Source organism: Hydra vulgaris, chromosome 11 (genome assembly GCF_038396675.1).
Source record: "Hydra vulgaris chromosome 11, alternate assembly HydraT2T_AEP".
Lineage (NCBI taxonomy): Eukaryota > Metazoa > Cnidaria > Hydrozoa > Anthoathecata > Hydridae > Hydra > Hydra vulgaris.
The window spans coordinates 42,158,244-42,180,110 of NC_088930.1; the positions used below are offsets into that span (position 1 = coordinate 42,158,244).

At 29.4% G+C, this 21,867-nt stretch overlaps 1 protein-coding gene across 4 annotated transcripts in view; it reads left to right on the forward strand.

Moving 5' to 3' along the window:
• Nucleotides 1-21,867, forward strand: part of LOC100198378 (uncharacterized) — a 137,329-nt gene that overhangs the window by 70,373 nt on the left and 45,089 nt on the right. For all 4 annotated transcript variants that reach the window (XM_065808885.1, XM_065808883.1, XM_065808884.1 and 1 more), the window contains 4 exons: nt 5,074-5,265; nt 5,515-5,751; nt 11,918-12,097; nt 17,975-18,346. In XM_065808885.1, coding sequence (XP_065664957.1) covers nt 5,074-5,265; nt 5,515-5,751; nt 11,918-12,097; nt 17,975-18,346 — 981 coding nt within the window. The remainder of the gene's footprint in view (nt 1-5,073; nt 5,266-5,514; nt 5,752-11,917; nt 12,098-17,974; nt 18,347-21,867) is intronic.

Genomic DNA, 21,867 nt, shown 5'->3' on the forward strand with positions numbered 1-21,867 from the left:
GCCCTCTCTCTTTATCCATCAGCTAATATAGTTGTTGTCGGTGACTTTAATGCTCACCACTCTGAATGGCTTGGCTCTAGTGTCAGTGACTCTGCAGGCATTAAAGCCCACAACTTTTGCCTTTCTCAATCCCTAACTTGAATAGTCAACTTTCCAACTCGATTTCCTGACAACCCGAATCATCTACCTTTTCTACTCGACTTATGTCTTGTTTCTGATCCTAGTCAGTGCTCAGTTTCTCCACATTTACCCTTAGGTGCTTCTGATCACAGTTTGATCTCTCTAAAACTAATATCTCATTCTTCTTCATCACCTGAATCCCCCTACTATCGAACCTCTTACAACTACAGTAAAGCTGACTGGAATACTTTATGTGATTTTCTTCGTGATGGCCTTTAGGTAGAAATCTTTTGTCTTCCTGTCGACAAATGTGCTTCTTACATAACTTCGTGGATTCAGGCTGGCATGGAATCTTTTATTCCCTCTCGACGATTCCAGGTTAAGTCTTACTCTCCTGCATGGTTTTCCTCACACTGTGCTGCTGCAATTGCCAGTTAAAACTGTTACTTCCATATTTATCAGCAAAACAATTCTCCAGAAAACAGACGTCTGTTTTCTGGAACAATTGTATGAGATTTCATGACTCAGGTCATGAAACTCGTATCTCATCTCAAAAATTAGGCTCTCGTGACTTCTGGAGAATCTTTAATAATATCAATAATAAGGGCAAATCTATAATTCCACCTCTCTTGTATGGTTCAGACTTTGTCACCTCACCTAAAGACAAAGCCGAATTGTTTGCTAAAAACTTTTCATCAATATCATCTCTTAATTCCACTAGTTGTGTTCTACCTGATATTGCCAACAAACAGGTTGATTCATTGCTTGACATTCATATCACTCCAGCATCTGTATCTAAAGTGATTTCCTGCCTAGACTCTTCTACAGGTTGTGGCCCGGACAACATATCTGTTACTGTCTTGCAGAAGTGTTCTCTCCGGAGCTATCGTCTATACTCTCAAAACTATTCAACAAGTGCTTATCAGAGTCATCTGTTATCCCTATCTTCAAAAATTCTGGAGAGCGATCTGATTCGTCTAACTACTGTCCCATAAGTCTTCTTCCTATCATAAGCAAGGTTTTTGAATCTTTAATTAACTAACACTTAATTTCTCATCTTGAATCTAATAACTTACTTTCTGACCATCAATATGGATTTCGATCTTCTCGTTCTACAGCTGATTTGCTAACAGTAATAACCGATAGGTTTTATTGTGCATTAGATAAAAGTGGAGAGATTAAAGTCATTGCTCTTGACATTTCTAAAGCTTTTGATAAAGTTTGGCATGCTGGTCTTCTCCTGCTGGTCTTCATTCTTCTCCATAAGCTTTCTTCTTATGGTGTATCTGGCAACATCTTCAAGATCATTGAATCCTTACTTTCCAATCGTAGCATAAAAGTTGTCTTCGATGGACAACACTCTTCTTCTTATTCTGTAACTTCAGGAGTTCCTCAAGGTTCTATCCTTGGCCCTATACTCTTTTTAATTTACATTAACGATCTTCCAGATATTCTCACATCTAAGGTGGCATTGTTTGCTGATGATACTACCATTTATTCTTGTTGTGATAAGAAGCCAACACCCTCAGATTGCTTGGAGGGGGCATTTGAGCTTGAAAAGGATCTCACTTCTGCTACAGCATGGGGCTCACAGTGGCTGGTGAACTTTAATTCAGATAAAACTCCATTTTTTTTTAGCCAATCGTTATCACAATAATTTAGATCTTCCTATATTTATGAACGGTGATGTACTCGATGAGTCACCTACTCTTCATCTTCTAGGATTAACTCTTACTTCCAATCTTTCTTGGAAACCATATATCAATTCAGTTGCAAAATTAGTATCTGCTAAGGTTGTATCTCTTTATTGAGCTCGTCACTTTTTTTCTTCGGATTCTATTCTCTATCTCTATAAATCTCAAATCCGGCCTTGTACGGAATACTGTTGCCATTTCTGGGGTGGTTCTTCTAACAATGCCCTTTCTCTTTTAGACAAGGTGAAAAAACACCTGGTAAACATAGTTGGATCTGCTCTTGCAGCCAACCTCCAACCATTATCACATCGCCGTAATGTTGCTTCTCTTTCTCTTTTCTACAAATACTATAATGGGCACTGCTCTAAAGAGCTAGCGTCTCTTGTGCCATCTACTAAAGTTCATTCTCGTGTTACTCGTCATTCAATTAAGTGTCATTCTTTTTCTGTGACTGTTTCTAAGTGCTCCAAAAACGCTTATTTGTCTAGTTTTTTTCCTCGAACATCAGTTCTTTGGAATTTGCTTCCTTCATCTTGGTTACCTGATGCATATAATTTGCAATCTTTTAAGTCGTCTGTCAATCTTTATCTTGTTCTACAATCTTCATATTTTCTCTTTCAGTAACATCCAACTTTAATTAGTAGCTGCTTGCAGCCTTGTTGGAAGTGAAGATGTTTAAAAAAGAATATGTGTATATATGTATATTTATATATACATATATATATATATATTTATATATATATATATATATATATATATATATATATATACATATATGTATATATATTTATATACTGTGACTTTTATCTTTATAAATCTTTTATCTTGTACTTCTTCTTTAGACTAACCCTATCTTCTACTTAACTTAATCTAAAACTGACTGGGATTCTTTTTGCGATTTTCTTTGGGACAGTCCTTGGGCTGATTTTATCTATCATCTCCTCTGATAAATGCACCTTCTATGTAACCTCCTGGATTCAGGCAAGTATGCTTATATACCTTCTTGTAAGTTTCAAGTCAAGCCTCATTCTACTCTGCTCACTTTCTTGTGCAGCTGCTTTATCTAGTTGTAATCATTTTTTGCATCTTTTTTACATGAACAACTCTCTTGAGACTAAACCTCTTTTTATTATTGTAAGAAATCAGTGTAAAAAGGTGCTGTGTGATTCTAAGCATTAATATTCTAAATTCATTAAATTTTGTACTTTATATCCAAAAGCTAGGCTCTAGAGACTTTTTGAGAATCTTCAACAGCGTCATTAACAAAGGTAAGGCTAACATTTTATCTCTAGTTCATGGCACTGATCTTATTACCTCTCCCATGGATAAGAAAGAACTATTTGCAAAAAACATTTCTCCTAATTTGATTGTTGAATCTTATGGCCATAAGATTCCTTCCTTTCCATTTCAGTTAAATAGGTTAGCTTATTGTTAGACACTTACAAGCCACTTCGACTTCCATTGATAACTTTCTCATTTAAATTCTTCTACAGTTTTTGGTCCAGATAACATTCCGTCATAGTCTTTAATTCTCTCTAAATTATTTAATAAGTGCTTGACTGAATCTTGTTTTCCTGCCTGATGTAAAATGGCATCTGTGGTTTCAATTTTTAAAAAGTCTGGAGAATACTCTGTCCCCCGCAGTTATTGTCCAACTAGTGTTCTCTTTATTATTAACAAGGTCTTTGAGTTTTTAATCAACAAATTTTTAATCTTTTAAATTTTATTAATTTTCAATTAATTTCATAAATAATCAAAAAAACATCTCATCTTGAGTCTAGTGGCTTACTTTCTGATAATCAATATTGATTTCAGTCTTCTTGTTCAATAGCTGACTTATTAACTACTGTGACTGAAAGATTCTATTGTGCATTAAATAGATGGAGAAAGGCTATTGCTCTTGACACAATAAAAGCTTTTGATAAAGTTTAGTATGTTGGTCTTCTTCATAAGCTTGCTTTTTTTTTTATTTGCAGTTAATAAAGTGCTCCCAGAAGTCCTTACAGTCCTATCACAAAGTACCACAGAAGAGCATTTCACTTGGAAGTTCATGCCTCCTTCCTACCAATGTCACTTATTGGGCTAGAGCTGGTGTCAAATCTGGGTCTTCTAGGTTTTGAGTCATCCTTGAAGGCCAACACTCTTCTTCATTTCCAGTTACTTCTGGGGCACTCCATGGGGCTATCCTGTCCTGTTTTGTTTTTTATCTACATTAATGATCTTCCAGGCAACATTCTAAAATCTAAAAAGGCTCTATTTGTTGATGACTCAAATTTATACTTCTGTCTTCTCTTTTTGATTGTTTAGAACAGGCAGCCGATCTTAAATCTGATCTCACTTCTGTAATAGAATTGGTGCTTGCAGTAGCTTGTGAGTTTTAACTCTAAATAAACTCAGTTATTTACCACAAACAACTATCACAGTTCTATCTACGTTCCAATATTAATAAATGGCAAACCTCTCTCTCATGGAAACATATATACAACCGGTTACAAAGTTAACATCTGCTAAGGTTGCTTCCATTTATTGTGCTCACCATTATCTAACTCTTAATTTTTTAAATTCTAATCTCTACCTCTACAAGTCTCTTTTTTCGTCCTTATTCAAAATTCTATTGTCATATGGGCTGATTTGTCTAATGATGGTCTTTTTCTTTTAGACAAGGTCCAAAAACACATTGTTATTGAATTTGGACCTGCTCTATCTGCCATGTTTGAGTCATTTTTCTATTGTTGCAAGGTTGCATCTCCTTTTCTTTTCTACAAATACTATCATTGTTGCTGCTCAAACAAGCTAATATATCTAGTTCCACCAAACCAAACACATTCTCACTTGACTCGTGGTTCAGCAAAGTAGCTTTTACTGTATCTATTCTCTAAAATACTTGTATTCATGCTCTAAAAACTTTTATTCATCTAATTTTTTTTCCCACACTTCAATGCTTTGGAACTCTCTTCCATCTACATGTTTTCCTGACTCATACAACCTTCAACCTTGCTCCCATCTTAATAGTGGTTGCTTGCAGCCTTGTTAATAGTGAATTATTTTCAATATATATATATATATATATATATATATATATATATATATATATATATATATATATATATATATATATATATATATATATATGTTTATATATATACACACACACACTTTCACACACTCACACAGACACGCACACACACACACACACACACACACACACACAACTTTATTACACAAGTAACATCATTTTTCAATTGATAATTGCATTTAGGTTTATGCTGTTAACATTTTGTTGAAACTTGGAGATTTTCTTAAAAGTAATCAAGCTCTTAATAAGAGTTCTAATCTTGAGAATACTGTGTCTGTTTTGAGTAACTTAATAATTGCTTGTGGAAATGCAATAAATGTTAATATTCAGTCTAATTCTACAAATGGAACAAACTTGGAAAATGATAGTCATTTTGTAAAAGTTTTTTTTATATTTTATGAAATTATGAATTATTCTTAATATATATATATATGTATATATATATATATATATATATATATATATATATATATATATATATATATATATATATATATATATATATATATATATATATATATATATATATATATATATATATATATATATATATATATATATACATATATATATATATATATATATATATATATATATATTTCATTTATCATTTAAATGTTTTAGAAAACTATAACAGATGTTGGTCTCAATGTTATTGATCAAGTTGTTACAGCATTCACATTAGCTATGGTAGTTGGTGAACCCTCTCTTCGTATAGAAAGCAAAAACATGGCATTTGAACTAGCTAAAAAAATGTCATATGATTTTCCTATGGAAATAGTTACTTTAGGGGGTGGTTTATTTCGAATATCCGATCAAATTTTGGGTTTTGAAAATCAGAATATCAGTATGGTTGTCAAGGTAAAATTTTACCTTTCAAAAAAAGACCTTATAGTTTTTTTTACATAACATTTACATTTACATAAGTTTATAACTTTTACATAACAATTTAGAAAAAGTTGAAATAAATTTCCTTATTACAAAATTAAAAGTTATACCTTTTTTTTTGTTTTTTTGTTTTTTATTTTTCCAATATAAAAATTTTACGGAGTATAAATATAGTGTGATGAGCAAATGTATGGAATGTGGCGAATGAATAAAAATCTTGTGAATGCGACAAATGAATAAAAATCTTGTGAATGTGATAAGCAAACAAAATGCAAATGAGTGCAAACATATTGTTAACATTTAAAAATTGCTTTCAAATAAATGTAAGTTTACTGTAAAGTCACCAAGTTCTCATAATCATCACCAAATTCTCTAAATCATCAAGATCTCTAAATCTATCATCATCTCTAAATCTGTCATCACCAATATCATATCTGTCATCAATAATACCAATATCAAGATATCTAAATCTGTTATCACCAAGTTCTCGAAACTTATCATTCACTAATTTGTGGTCTTCAAAGTAGCTTTATCTCTTGCAAGTTCACCAGACCTACTTGCTCTTGAGTGAGGCTAATTTGAATTCAGCGGCTCATCTTGTTACCTTAGTGTTGATGGTTATCATCTTTTAATTCGTAAAGACTTCAATAGCCTTATGCTTGGCCTGGGCTTTACATTCCTAAAATTTTACCCTTTTGTTGGGAAACTAGGTTTGAATCTACAGAATATTCTTTTATGTGCTTTCATTTAGCACCACTTCACTCTATTACCCTCTCTTTGTCTCTTCATCGAAACGATTCATAAGAATTCACTGTTTGAATGTTATTTCTGATCAAATTGACCAAGCCCTTTCTCTTTATCCTTTAGCCAATATCATTTTTGTTGGTGACTTTAATGGTCATCACACTGATTGACTTGGTTCTAGTATCAGTGACTCTCTTGGTGTTAAGGTCCACAACTTTTGCTTTTCTCAATTTCTAACACAAATAGTCAACTTTCCAACTTTTATTTCGAGATGATCCAAATCATTTACCTTCTCTACTCGACTTATGTCTAGTTTCTGATCAATGTCTTGTTTCTGATCATCAAAGTCCACTATTCTCAGGTCACAAAATTTCTTATTTTATCTAAAAAATTAGACTCCATAGAAAATTAGACTTCTGGAGAATCTTTAACAGTGTCAATAATAAGAGTGTCTATTGAATCCTTTCTTACTAATCGTAGTTATCCTACAATGGACAGCACTCTTCTTCATTACCTGTAACTTCAGGGGTTCCTCAAGGTTCTATTCTTGGCCCTATACTTTTCTGAATTTACATTAACAATCTCACAGAAATTCTCACATCTAAAGTGGCATTATTTGCTGATATGCTAACATTTATTCTTGTCTTGATAAGAAACCAACACTCTCTGATTGCTTGGATAAGACATTTGAGCTTGAAAAGGATCTCATTTCTGCTACAGCATAGGGCTCTTAGTGGCTGGTGAACTTTAACTCAGATTAAACTCAATTAAATTCAATCTAATTGTTATCCCAACAATCTCAACCTTCCTATATTTATAAATGGTAATGTATTCAATGAGTCATCTACCCTTCATCTTCTAGGATTAACTCTTACATCCAATCTTTCTTGGAAACCGTATATCAGATCCATTGCAAAATTAGCATCTGATAATGTTGCATCTCTTTATCAACCTCACCACTTTTTTACTCCAGATTCTATTCTCTATAAATCTCAAATCGGTTCATTATTACAAATAACAGTATTATGGAATACTGTTGCCATATCTGGAGCGGATCTCCGAATGATATCCTTTCTCTTTTAGACAAGATGCAAAAATGCATAGTAAACATAGTTAGACCTGCTCTTGCAACCAACCTTCAACCATTGTCACCTTGTAATTTTGCTTCTCTTTTTCTTTTTTCTATAAACACTATATTAATCGGTGCTCCAAAGAGCTAGCGTCTCTTGCGCCTTCTGCTAAAATTCATTCTTGAGCTACTTGTCTTTCAATTAAGTCTCATCCTTCTACTGGGACTGTTTCTAAGTGCTCCAAAATTTCTTATTTGTCTAGTTTTTTTCCTCGAACATCAGTTCTTTGGAGTTCGCTCCCTTTATTTTGTTTTCGTGATTCATATAATTTGCAATCTTTTAAGTCATCTGTTAATCGATATCTTGCTTTATAAACTTTATATTTTCTCTTCCGGTAACTTTCAACTCTAATAGTGGTTGCTTGCAGTCTTTTTGGAAGTGAAAATGTTTAAAAAAAGATGTAAAGTTAAATGTACTCTAATCTGTACATTTATTTTGAGTAATTTTTAGCAATATTTTCAAGTAAACACTTAAACATTTGTTTTCAAAGTAAAAATTCAGTATAGTATTTAAACTAGAAATGTCATCCACTATTGTTATTAAAAAACCCCTAATTTTAAGAAATCTCTCAGGTATTGAATTATTCTAGATATTGCAATGTCACAACATCAAGAGAAAATTATTTTATAAGACAAATACTGTTAGCAGTTCTTAAGTTTAATTTGAATTTGTAAATGCAGTAAATAGAAGTGCTAAAAATGTTTTTACTGTTCAATGATCAAATTTATGAAATTAAGTACTGGAACAACTAGTGTTCAAACATGTGAATTCTCAGATTGCACTATGGGAAATCATATGGCCAAAAATCACAAAAGTGACTTGCTTCAAACATTATGTCTGATAATGGGTTTTAAATAAAGGGTCAGCACCCTCACTAAAAAATTTTTGATTTATGAAATTCTAAATGTGAGAGGCTTGATGGTAGTGGCTTCTTGAAGTAAGGTTTTTAATGCATTTTTGATAAAAATTCTTAAGATGTATGCTTTTATTAATTATTATTATTTTAATATATAGATCATTTCAAAATTTAAAAATATACATTATTAAAAAGAATATAATATAGGCTGTTAAAAATAAAAATAAAAAATTTCCTGAAAAAGTTGGTCCTACAATTTTTTGCATTGAGTAAAAAGTTCATCACAAGTATTTTGAATTTCAACTTTGATAAAGATTTAAAATATTGTTCCAATTTGTACCTTTCCTACATTTTGATGTTTTTTAGTCTATACTATCTACTAACTACCCTGAGAAGTGTAGCTGAAATCATCATGAGTGCTAAATAATTTTGAAAAATTAATTTTTTTTAAGCAAGTTTCTTCGAATAAAAACAATTTTTTTTTATTTATTACTAAAACTAAATAAAACTACTTTAAGGCATGAAAGACTAAAGTAAATTTGTTTTCCTGTTGTTCTTGAAAAGAAAAAAGTATTTTTTATTTTGATTTCAAGCGTTAATGGATTTAAAATGCTTAATTAATTTAAGAAAAAATAATTATAAAGTGCATTTTTGATGTCCCACTGATTGACCAAAAACCAAATGAATTTTTAAATGTTGTTAAAATGTTTACTTTTTACTTTGTAAGCATTTTGTTGTGAACTAAAGTAATGGAGGAAATCAATTTAAGATAAAATGTGCTATGTTTTCAGTTTTTTTGAAAAATACTTTTGATAATGTAGATAGCGGGTTTAAATACATTACTAGGATTCAAGTCAGAGAAGACAAAGTTAATTTATTAAGAAAGATATTATAACTTACTTTTGCAAAGTATGTTGCAATATGGCATGCATCCTATCATAAAAAAAAAATTTGATAGTAGAAATCAGGCTTGGCTTAATTTAGTTTTAAAACAAGTGATTTAGTTAAATCACCAGCTAACCAAGAGGGTTTAATAAATGAATCAGCAAAAAGAGGTTGACCAACAAAGGAGTTTGATGAATCGAGTTCTCGCACCATAAACAATTGATAGCAAATATATCATTTTATAAAAATACTCACAAAGAAGCACTGTGCGAATTCCATCTTATCGAGCAATTTCCAAAATAAAAAATGAACGAATGTGTTAACCTTTAAAAAAACCCATTAAAGTTACTGAAACAAAGGTCAAAGTTAAACCACAAAACCTTATAGATCACTCGTCCAAGAGAATTTTGGATGATAAAACAATTACTTTGATGCAATATTAGTAATTAGTAGTTAGGGTATGACAGAGCATCAAGTCACTCAAAATACTATCAACATTTTAATAATTCCAATCAAAATAATCTTCAAGATTTGGATCTATTAGTCACAGCAACATCACCTCTTTGACTATATGTGCATTCAGATTTGAACAATATTTTATGGAATAACATAATATCTCAGAGTTTTAGATTCTGTAGACCATTTATACTGGAGTATATAAAGTAAAATAAAGAAGTGAAGTTAAAAATTAAGTAGGAAGTTGAAAAATAAATTCTTTTGATCAACTCTAGTTTTGTCCTTTTAGTGATTGATGGGAAAATCTTAGTTTACATCACAAACACCTCAAAAAAAACATTTTAGAAATTGATGAAGAACTTGCTATGAGATTACATAACATTCTAATTGCAACCAATTGTAAACTATTGATTCAGAAAAATTGATAAATACTGCAATGATACATTTAAGAAATTGTTAGAGACATATGATTGGTTCAAGGTCCCAGCTTCTATTCACAAAGTATTAGCACATGCTGGGTAAATTATCATTGATTCGGTAGTTCCACCTGGTTTAATGAGAGAAGAAGCAACTGAATCTCAACATATTTTATAAATTCAATTGTGTACACCATGCAAGGAAAAGTTCGAGCTTTACATCTTTTTATTAGTTCTATTAGTGAATTTCTAATTAGTTCAATCTCATTAACTAAATTATTGAAAAATGAGAAAATATTGTTCCTACCATAAGAACTTAAAAGTTTGTTAGCAGTTTATAGTGGTGATAGAGGAAATTATAGCGGTGGTAGAGGAAATTTATTTTTTATGCAATAAGATGAAATTAATGACTTAGATGAATTATCTAAGTCATTAATTTCATCATGAAAAATCTAGAATTAAATATATATGTAGAAGAATAAAGTTCTAAAATCTTTATAATGTATAACTTTTTATTTATTTGCCTACTGTATAAATTTATTAAATATATAAAAAAATATTAAATAACATATTTTTAAAATTGCAGTAATTCAGCTCAAATCATTGATGTTTGGAAACAAGAATACAATAGAAAAAAGCTAATAATAATTTTTTATTATTAGTTTTATTATTATTATTTATTATTCAAAAGTTCAAAAGATATAACTGTATAAAGTTTTCACCCTCCCCAAAATGAGGAGGTTGTAAACTTTACATGATCATAACTTAAAATAAAAGATTATTCGATTAAAGTTAAAACCTGTCTATGAATTTAAATTTAGTATAAGATAGCAACAAAAAAAGTTTTACTTATTGCCCTCATATTTGGGGTGGGGCAAATTTTTTGAGTATTTCACCACAATTTTTTTGGGAAACATATTTGAACATTAAAAGTTTAGAGCATTTTGGAAATTGACCATTGTTCGGACAATTGGACAATTCTAAAAGTATCATATACAAAAAGTCCAACCGGTACCCCCATGGAGCAAAAAGATATTTTTTAATTATAAATGATTTTTTATTTTATTTATTTATCATTTTAACACTTTGTTAACCTTAAATCCCTAGCTACTTGTTATATAACTTGTTTTATTATATTTTATTTATCAGAAAAACGGAAAAAAGAGTATATTTATTCAACTATTTAAGTGTGATACGCTAGCTCCAGACATAAAATATTCAAATTATTTTTTTTTTTGCATTTTCCTTAAATACCCAGAGGCAAGTTTTCCATGATATAGCGAACCAAAAATAAAATAAAAACATTTTTTGGCCCACACATATATATGCTATAGTGATATAAATATATATATATACTTATATATTTATGTCACTATAACATATATAGATCAACAAATGCTTATTAGATGCTTAGGAGCCCGTGCTCTATCTATGGAAGAGTCAGTTTCTCTTTAAATTTAAATCATGCCAAAAGTATACTGAAATATTAAACATAAAAAACCATCCCCACCATCTAACTGTTTTAAGATGCCCTTTACAAATATTCTTATACTTATGTAAAAATAAAAAAGTCAAAATTAGCAGTAGTAATTAATTAATAATTAATTACAGTAATTGTTTTGTTGTAATATAATTTCTTAATTTTACTTTAGATGCTGACCTTATTAAAAAATCCTTTCATTTTTAATCCTTCAGCAAGTGGCATCAGTGCAGCAATATCTGGGCTTACAATCATAAAGCAAATCTCTCCAGCATTGAATAATAGTTTAGTTATAAATGGACTGCATAAAAATCTGGATATATTTATTAATCAAACAGTTCCTATATCAAAGGTTTTTTCCTGTTATTAGGTTTTATTTATTTATTGTAAGGCCCTTGTAATCGTGGTTTTCAAAACTTATTAAATAACTTATTAAAATGCGGTAATGGTGTAGTGGTAGAGCGCTCGCTTCAAAAGCAAGAGGTTCTGAGTTCGATTGGTAGTACCGCGCTCAAATTGTTTCTTCGCGCAGCGGCCTTGTTCGTCAAGGTTCGTGTTTATAGATTGGGAGATATAGATTGGGAGAGGGTTATAACCACATGTAGCCTCCTAATATGTAGTGGCCTTCTTGGCCTTGCAGAGGTGAATTACTAAAAAAAAAAAAAATTAAATGGTTTCAAAATTTCACCTGATTTAGGAAAATTAAAAAAACTATTTTCAATCATTATTTATATTTTTATTTAGATGATTCTTGGATAGACTTTTTTTAATGGAAATTGAGTTTATTTGAGTGTAATGTCAATCAACTCCTAGGTCTTGAGTTGAGTTTTTTTCGAGCTGCTTTCCACTGTTTCTAGAAATTTTTAAATTCAACGAAATAAATTTAGTTCGGTTCCTCCAAGGATGTAATTTGTTGAATTCCATACTTCTTCTCTCCAAAGCAAGCGTTTTAAATAAAAGTGTTCTTATAAGGATAGTCTTCTTATTAAACCATTCAAATTGGTAGATGCTGCACAGAGGCTTCTAAAATATTCCAATGGAAATTGAATATCAGTCACATACAGAAGCTCTATACAGTTGTTCATGTGAAAGTGTTTAGTATATGTCTTTGCAAATGTTTTGATAGCAAAAACAAAGATTGTAAGCTGTGTTAATGTAATATCAGGATTATGCCTTTTAGATTTTTACTTATGTTTATATTAATGAAGAATGCTTTGTAAAAAGTTGCAGTGGTTAAAACCTGAGAGAAACAAGAACCCCAAAACTTGTGCAATTAAACACCATAACCTTAATAAACAATATAGAAAATAAGAAGTACCTAGTAAATTTCTACATTATGTACATATAGTTTTACATAGCCCATAAATGTGTATCATGTTCACTTTTTATAGTGATAAAATATGTGAATAAGTGAAGATGACTAAGAACTTTTATCATCATTTGAAAAAGATATTAAATTGCCACAAAATATACCTATCCAGCTTTATGCCAGATAATGGAATGCTCTGGTATTTCAAATAGGCATGCTTGCCAATTGGCCAACTGTCTAGAAAAGGACTCTAGAAATAGACACTGCTGATAATATTGAGCCAGCAAAACTCTAAAGACAACAAGATTTTTGGAGTAACAAATATTTTGAAGTAACAAATATTTTGAAGCACACACTCACATAAAGAGCAAGTTTACATTAGATTATATATATATATATATATATATATATATATATATATATATATATATATATATATATATATATATATATATATATATATATATATATATATATATATATATATGTATATATATATATGTATAGATATACATATACATATATATAAATATAAATACGAAGATGTTAAAAATGCATATATATATATATATATATATATATATATATATAAATATATATATATATATATACATATACATATATATATATATACACATATGTATATACATATATATATACATTTATATATATAAATATATAAAAATATAAATACAAAAATGTTAAAAATGTATATATATATATAAATATATATATATATATATATATATATATATATATATACATATATATATTTAACATCTTCACTTCCAACAAGGCTGCAAACAACCACTAATTAGATTTGGAAGTTACTGGAAGAGAAAAGACGAAGATTGTAGAGCAAAATAACGTTTGACTGACATCTTAAAGGATTGCAAATTGTATGAATCAGGAAAGCAAGATAAAGGAAGCGAATTCCAAAGAACTGATGCTTGAGAAAAAAAACTAGAGGAATAAGAGTTTTTTAAGCACTTTGGAACAGTCACAAAAAAAAGATGATACTTAATTAAATGACGAATAACATGATAATGAATTTTAGTAAATAGTACAAGATACAAAACCTATCGGTTATTACTGTTAGCAAATCAGCTGTAGAACAAGAAGATTGAAATCCATATTTATGGTCAGAAAGTAAGTTATTAGATTCAAGATGGGAAATTAAGTGTTTGTTAATTAAAGATTCAAAAATCTTGCTTATGATAGGAAGAAGACTTATGGGACAGTAGTTAGACGAATCAGATCGCTCTCCAGAATTTTTGAAAATAGGGATAACAGATGCCGCTTTCCATCAAGCTGGAAAACAAGACTTTGATAAGCACTTGAATAGTTTGGAATGTATAGATGACAGCTCTGGAGAACACTTCTGCAAGACAATAACAGGTATGTTGTCTGGGCCACATGCTGTAGAAGAGTCTAAACAGGACATCATTTTAGAAGCTGGAGTGATACGAATGTCGAGCAATAGATCAACCTGTTTGACAGCTATATCAGGTAGAACACAACTAGTGGAATCAAGAAATGATATTGATGAAAAGTTCTTAGTGAATAATTCAGCTTTATCTTTAGGCAAGGTGACGAAGTCTGAACCATACAAGAGAGGTGGAATTACAGATTTACCCTTATTATTGATACTATTAAATATTCTCTAGAAGTCACAAGAACCTAATTTTTGTGTGAAATACGAGATTTCATGACCTGAGAATAGCGGGCTTTGGCATTAGACAAAACCTTTTTACAATGGTTTCTACCAGTATTAACAGACGTCTGTTGTCTAGAGATTTGTTTTTCTGATAGATATGGAAGTAACGGTTTCGATTGGAGGAAAACCATGGAGGAGAGTGAGGCTTGACCTGGAATCGTTGAGAGGGAATAAATGATTCCATGCTTGCCAGAATCCACAAAGTTATGTAAGAAGCACATTTGTTGACAGGAAGACTAAAGATTTCTGCCCAAGGGCCATCATGAAGAAAATTATGGAAAGAGTCCCAGTCAGCTTTAAGGTAGTTGTGAGAGGTACGATGATAGGGGGATTCAGATGATGAAAAAGAATGAGATAATAGTTTTAGAGAGATCAAACTGTGATCAGAAGCACCTAAGGGTAAATGTGGAGAAACTGAGCGCTGACTAGGATCAGAAACAGACATAAGTCGAGTAGAGAAGGTAAATGATTCAGGTTATTTGGAAAGTGTGTTGGAAAGTTGACTATTTGAGTTAGAAATTGAAAAAGGCTAAAGTTGTGTGCTTTAATGCCTGCAGAGTCACTGACTTTAGAGCCAAGTCACAGACAACAGTAATATTGACTGATGGATAAAGAGAGAGGGCTTGGTCAATATGATCAGAAATAACATCAAAAAGTGTGCAGTCTTGAGATGAAGGAGAGCGATATAGAACAAAGAGAAAGGCGATAGAGTGAAGTGTTGCTAAACGAAAACACATAAAAGAATAGTTTGTGGATTTAAACTTTGTTTACTGACAAATGGGTGAATTCTTAGGAATGTAAATGCCCAGGCCAAGCATGTGACTATTGGAGTCTTTACAAATTAAAGGATTAGTTGGCTAATTTCAACACTTTAGTCAACAAAATTAGATTTGTAGTTAGCGTTGAGCAAGTGTTAGTGAAGGAAAACCTTCTAATTTTCTTAGTCGACAAAAAAAATTTTCTGGGCCTTACTCAACAAAAACATATACATCTTTCCTATATATATATATATATATATATATATATATATATATATATATATATATATATATATATATATATATATATATATATATATATATATATATATATATATATATATATATATATATATATATATATATATATATATATATATATATATATATATATATATATATATATATATATATATATATATATATATATATATATATATATATATATATATATATATATATATATATATATATATATATATATATATATGTTTATATATATTTATATATATATATGTATGTATATATATATATGTATATATATATATATATGTGTGTGTGTGTGTATATATATATATATATATATATATATATATATATATATATATATAAATATATATATATATATATACAGCACCCATAGTGCAGTGGTAAGCGTGCTAACCTCATTAGTTAGATTTCCATGGTTATGTAAATCCGACTCACCGTTCGTGAGATCTGTTAGATTAAAAGTAAAAATTAGTATGTATATATATGTATATATAAATATATACACACTTTATGTAAAATGCATCTATATATACAAGATGTGTTGAAAAAATACCTGGAATTTTTTAATTTCGCAGGTTCAGAGAATCCGATTGTCAGCATTTTTTTTGTGTGTGTTGGTATACATTCCCCTTAAGTATAATAAAATTCTATGCTATATTTATTGTTTACTTTGTCTGTGGTTGTCGTTAAGGCTCAATGTGTTTTTATGAGCTCAGCGATTTTTGCTTGTTTAAAAAATGGAAGATTTGAAGAGTCAAAGAATTTGTATTAAATTTTGCGTAAAAGATGAAATAAAGTGTAACAAAGCGTGTGCAATGTTGTAAAAAGCCTATGGTGAGTCTGCTATGAAAAAAACAAGTGTTTACGAGTGGTATAAGCATTTCCAAGATGGCCATGAAGGCGTTGAAGATGACGAACGCTCTGGTCAACCCAGTATGTCAATAATTGATGAAATTGTAAAAAAATTTGAAAAAATAGTTATGCATGATTGCCGAATCACAATAAGAGAAGTTGCTGATGAAGTTGGCATATCAATTGGCTCATGCCATAACATTTAAAAAAAGTTTTGGGCATAAAATGAGTGGCAGCAAAATTCATTCCAGAATTTCTGAATTTCAACCAAAAAAACGATCGGATTAACATCGCTCAGAAGCTGCTAAATGACGTCAACGACAATCCAAGTTTGCTTGAAAGGGTCATAACTGGTGATAAAACATGGTTGTACGGTTATGACGTCGAAGCCAAAGCACAATCGGTTAATAAGGAGTACTACCTTGAAGTTATGCAACGTTTATGTGAAGCAATCCAAAAAAAATGCCTCGATTTATGTCAAAACAATTCATGGCTTTTGCACCACGATAATGCACCTGCTCACTCGTTGTTGCTTTTTTGTTATTTTTTGGCTAAAAACAACTTGGTAGTTATGTCCCAACCTCCATATTCACTTGATATGGCTCCATCTGACTTTTTCTTATTCTAAAAAATGAAGAAAACCTTAAAAAACTGTCATTTTACAAGCATAGATGACAGCCCATTGCTGAATGAAATAGAGGCTATTCCAAAGATTGAGTTTGAGAAGAATTTCAAGGATTGGCAGAAGCGCTGGCACAAGTGCGTAGTATCAAATGGGGACTACTTTGAAGGAGCTTTCATTTGTGTAGACGAATAGATAAATTTTTTTCGAAAAAACAAAAATTCCGGGTATTTTTTTAACACACCTCGTACATTTACTGACTTTTTTGCAGACCTAAATCTATACTTTTTTTTTCAAAAAAATAAAAAAACAAAGAATGTACACACAAGATCTTTTCATATAAATTTTGTAAATTAGGCAGTTATTTTTTTAAAAAACATAAAGAGCTTATTTCTGTTATTTAAATGTTAAAACTCTTAAATTTTTTTCTAAAGCACATTATATTTTATTTTTAAAAAAACCACAAAAATAACCTTTTTCTAAATAATTAAGGCTGACTCCCATACTGTCAAAGTAGTGAGTAACCAAAGTTTGTGTAAAATAATTTAAAAAAAGAAGTTAATTTTATTTAAGTAACTTATGAGTCATCTTATTATCGATATTGCAAAAAAAATTTGTTTTATCTATTTATCTTTTTTTTGTTTATTTCAATTTCTTTTTAGGGTTTTTTAGTTTATTTTATTTTTATAATTTCTTTTTAGGTTGTTTTAGATAGTGCATCATTTGTCTACAATAAAATCATTATATATCAACTTAACATTAGTAACATAACACCAGGTGTTGCTTTTTTATGTATACTTAATACACCAAACAATGAAGCTTTTAAAATCCTTTTTAAAAAAGATGGATGGCCAAGTGAAGAAAAATTTGATGATGTGGCTTTTTACAATACCACAAAAAGTTATGCTATTTTCAAGACAGAATACAATATTACCTCATATTATATTGGAGTAATGACTGAAAATCAATCAGGTGCATTGAAATATGAATTTAAAGTTGGTTTAGAAATATTGACTATTGGATGTCTTTTTTGGGATGAGGTTGCAAATATATGGAGTAACAAAGGTTGTCAGGTAGAGTTGTACTTTATATTAATAGTGTTTGTGTATAGTATTAGTAATATATAGTTATTATTAGTATATATATATATATATATATATATATATATATATATATATATATATATATATATATATATATATATATATATATATATATATATATATATATATATATATATATATATAAACAAAATATAAAAGTACAGACAACATAAAAACAAAATATAAAAGTACAGACAACATAGTCTAAAAAAGCCAAAAGACAAATAAAATAAAAAAATGCGACTTTGCTGAATGACGATTTGAGTAAAAGTTTTGGTTGATAGAACTAGAGATAATAGCTTGTATAAATACAAACATCTTTTACATATTATTTATGTAAATGAAACAACTAGGGCCAAATGAAGGAATACCCCATTAAAACCCTTTGAAGAAACCTCATTTTACTACAACAAAACATAGCACTGTCTCATCTTTGTCTCATCAAATGATATTTTTAAGTACAATCTTATGTACAATCCTATGAGGATTCAAAATTATTTACATCTTCCGAGGCTCTGGAGAGGTTGTATTTTAAAAACTTTCACCCAATTACCGTATTTTGTTTCTCTTTTTCTTTATAATACATGAATTGAAAATTGAATGTGCCATATGAAAATTACATACAGCAACCATATAGCAACTTTTTTTATGTTTTTATGTTGGCACTATGTGTGACTGAAATATTCATAAAAAACAACATCAAATAAGATCAAGTTTAGTGTTGTATTCTGAGAATAAGACTCTATGTTAACCACATTGCCAAGATTGTTTATCATATTGTAACCACTTCAAATATATATATATAAGTTTATTAAATTGTATTTTTTTTTAAGTTTTGCCTTTTAACTATTTATTGAAATGGTGCAAGTTTAAAAAAAATGTTGTTATGATAATGGTGTCAAATAAAAATAAGAAATATAAGATTTAGACAAACATAATTAGTTGGTTACTCTAGTTTAAGAGTTAAACATAATTAGTTAATTACTCTTGTTTAAGTTACATATGATCTGCCGCATACCATTAGTTACTTTCAAACAATAATTCTAAACAAGATAAATGATCGGTTTATGCAAATTTAACATTTTAACATTCAAAACACTTTTTTTGCAATTTATCACAAAAGTAGACTTTTTTATTGAACTATTTTTACTTCTTACAAACTTCTTATTCTTACTTCTTATTTTTACTTCTTACAAACTTCTTCACAAACTCTTATAATGATAGTGATTAATATTTGTTTTAATTTATTTTTATCAATCATTGTTTATCATTCTTTTTATCTCTCGATTCGAATGACCACTTTCTTCCTTACCTCTTTGCTAAACAGGTTTTTTTTTAGTTACCTTCATGTATTATAGGATAGTATTATTTCTCAGTTCAACTCTTCTGAAGCCTCTAGTCTAGACTAGTTATCAGAACTAACAAACCTAAAATATGCAACTATACTATTTTTGCACTAATATGCTGAGGAGCCATAAAAAATTGTTTTTATTCATAAAGGTTTCAAAAAAACTTTAACAGACAAACAAAAAAATCTAATAAAGTTTTCAAATTTTTATTTTATTTTTTTGTTAATTACAAGAAATTTTTGACTAAAAGAAATATTTGAAGCACATAATAACTTACTGAAGGAAAAATGATTCTAAAAATTAACTTGATATAAGTACTACTATAAATACTATAAATATATACTACATAAGAAAAGTGACTAATTTTAAATTAGAACTTTCAAGTATTTGAATCTTCTTATCTGCAGATAAGAACAACATTTTTGAACAGTTTATTACATTTAAATTAAATATTTACGGTTTGCATATATATTTAATAAACCCTTCATATTTTTAAGATTTTATGTCAAAACTCCTGAATATTTACAAAGACTTTTAATTTTAATTTTTTTCTCAGGACCCAAAACTTGCTTCACTTTAATGTTATAGTTTCCAACAAACAACTGCCTATAAAGATCAAACCTTTGTTCACTTGGAGCTTTCCTGAAGGATATAATTCACATTATACTTTTTGGATAAAATATACTCACTAAATTTTATGAGGCATTTACACATTTGTATAAATGCTATATTGGTTGGATAGGATAAACCTACATTAGGAACTTTTAGGCAATTGCATTAGACAAGAAAGTCAACAAACGGTCTAATGGGTTTTGAATAGGTTCCATAAGCTCTTGTTTATGTGAACCAACAACTGGAGATTTCACATTTACTACTTTTTGAACTTCCACAAATCTCTCTACTACATAATGAGTATTGTTCCAAGAAGGGTTTTGTAGTTTTCCACTTTTGTTATAAAACATTAGGGCACATGCAGTTTTTTCATGAAAAGGAGATTTTTAGGCTCAAGGCATTGTTTAGTTAAGTGATGGGCAACTTTTAAGAGGGTTCTTACTCTCATACTGAAAAATTTGTAAAATGTCATTAAAATCTGCATTGATATATTTTAAACCAGAAAGTGAATTTAAAACTTGTAATTGGTTAGGCAATAACTGATCTGTATATATGATATTGGAATAGGAAATATTTTACGAGTTTCAAAAATATTAAAAGCATTATTGAAGTTGTGAGTAGGTATTTTTTTTGTGAGTAGGTATTTTTGAAGTTTTGAATAGTATTATCAGTTAAAATGAAGTGCTTCTCGTTGTTTAATATTGAATGGTTAACAAAAGGTCAATATTCCTGAACACAACTCATTCATGAAAAAATTATGATTGACCCCATGATTGTTTTAATTATTACATGAAATCCTTTAATACTAAGCATTTCCAGTAATAGAAACCAACATTTCTTTAAAGTGGGAACATTTATTTTAGAAAGAGGAAAAAGACAAACAGTATCCATATAATTTCCAGCAACTGAAGTGTTAAAAAATACTAAAACAGTTGTTGCTAGCATCTCTTTTTTATCAACAGTAACCAAAAGCCTTGTGTCTGATATTAAATTAAATTTGCCTTCGGAAAGTAGTACTTGATGGAAATGAAAAGATGTTATAAAGATGTTATCATGTAAAATCATCTTGTAGCATCTTTTACTATTTGTATAACACAACAAACAAGTAACAAAAAAATTATTATTGTTGATCTCCTACTTTGGTATGATTTTTCTAATAAAAGAAACTGGTCACATATAATGCTAAGCTTTGTACAAATTTCTTCAGTGCAATCATATCCTTCTAAAAGTTTAACACATGTAGATATAGGTAAAATTTCACTATCCTTTTCAATTAAGTAATGTATATATTTTAGCAAATTCTCTAAATCTGATAAACTGGAAATTTTTGCTATGTTTGCCATTACTGATTGGAAGAATTCTTTAGAAACAACATGTTATTTATGTAAACATCAAAGTTCAAATTTTTATGTGTCAACATATGATTTGACAGTTATTCAGTTCAGTTAACTGAAGAAGAGAATAGCTTAAAATATCACTAGCAACAAAATTATTAGGAAAGAAATTTTCGATTTCGCCTGCAACAATTTT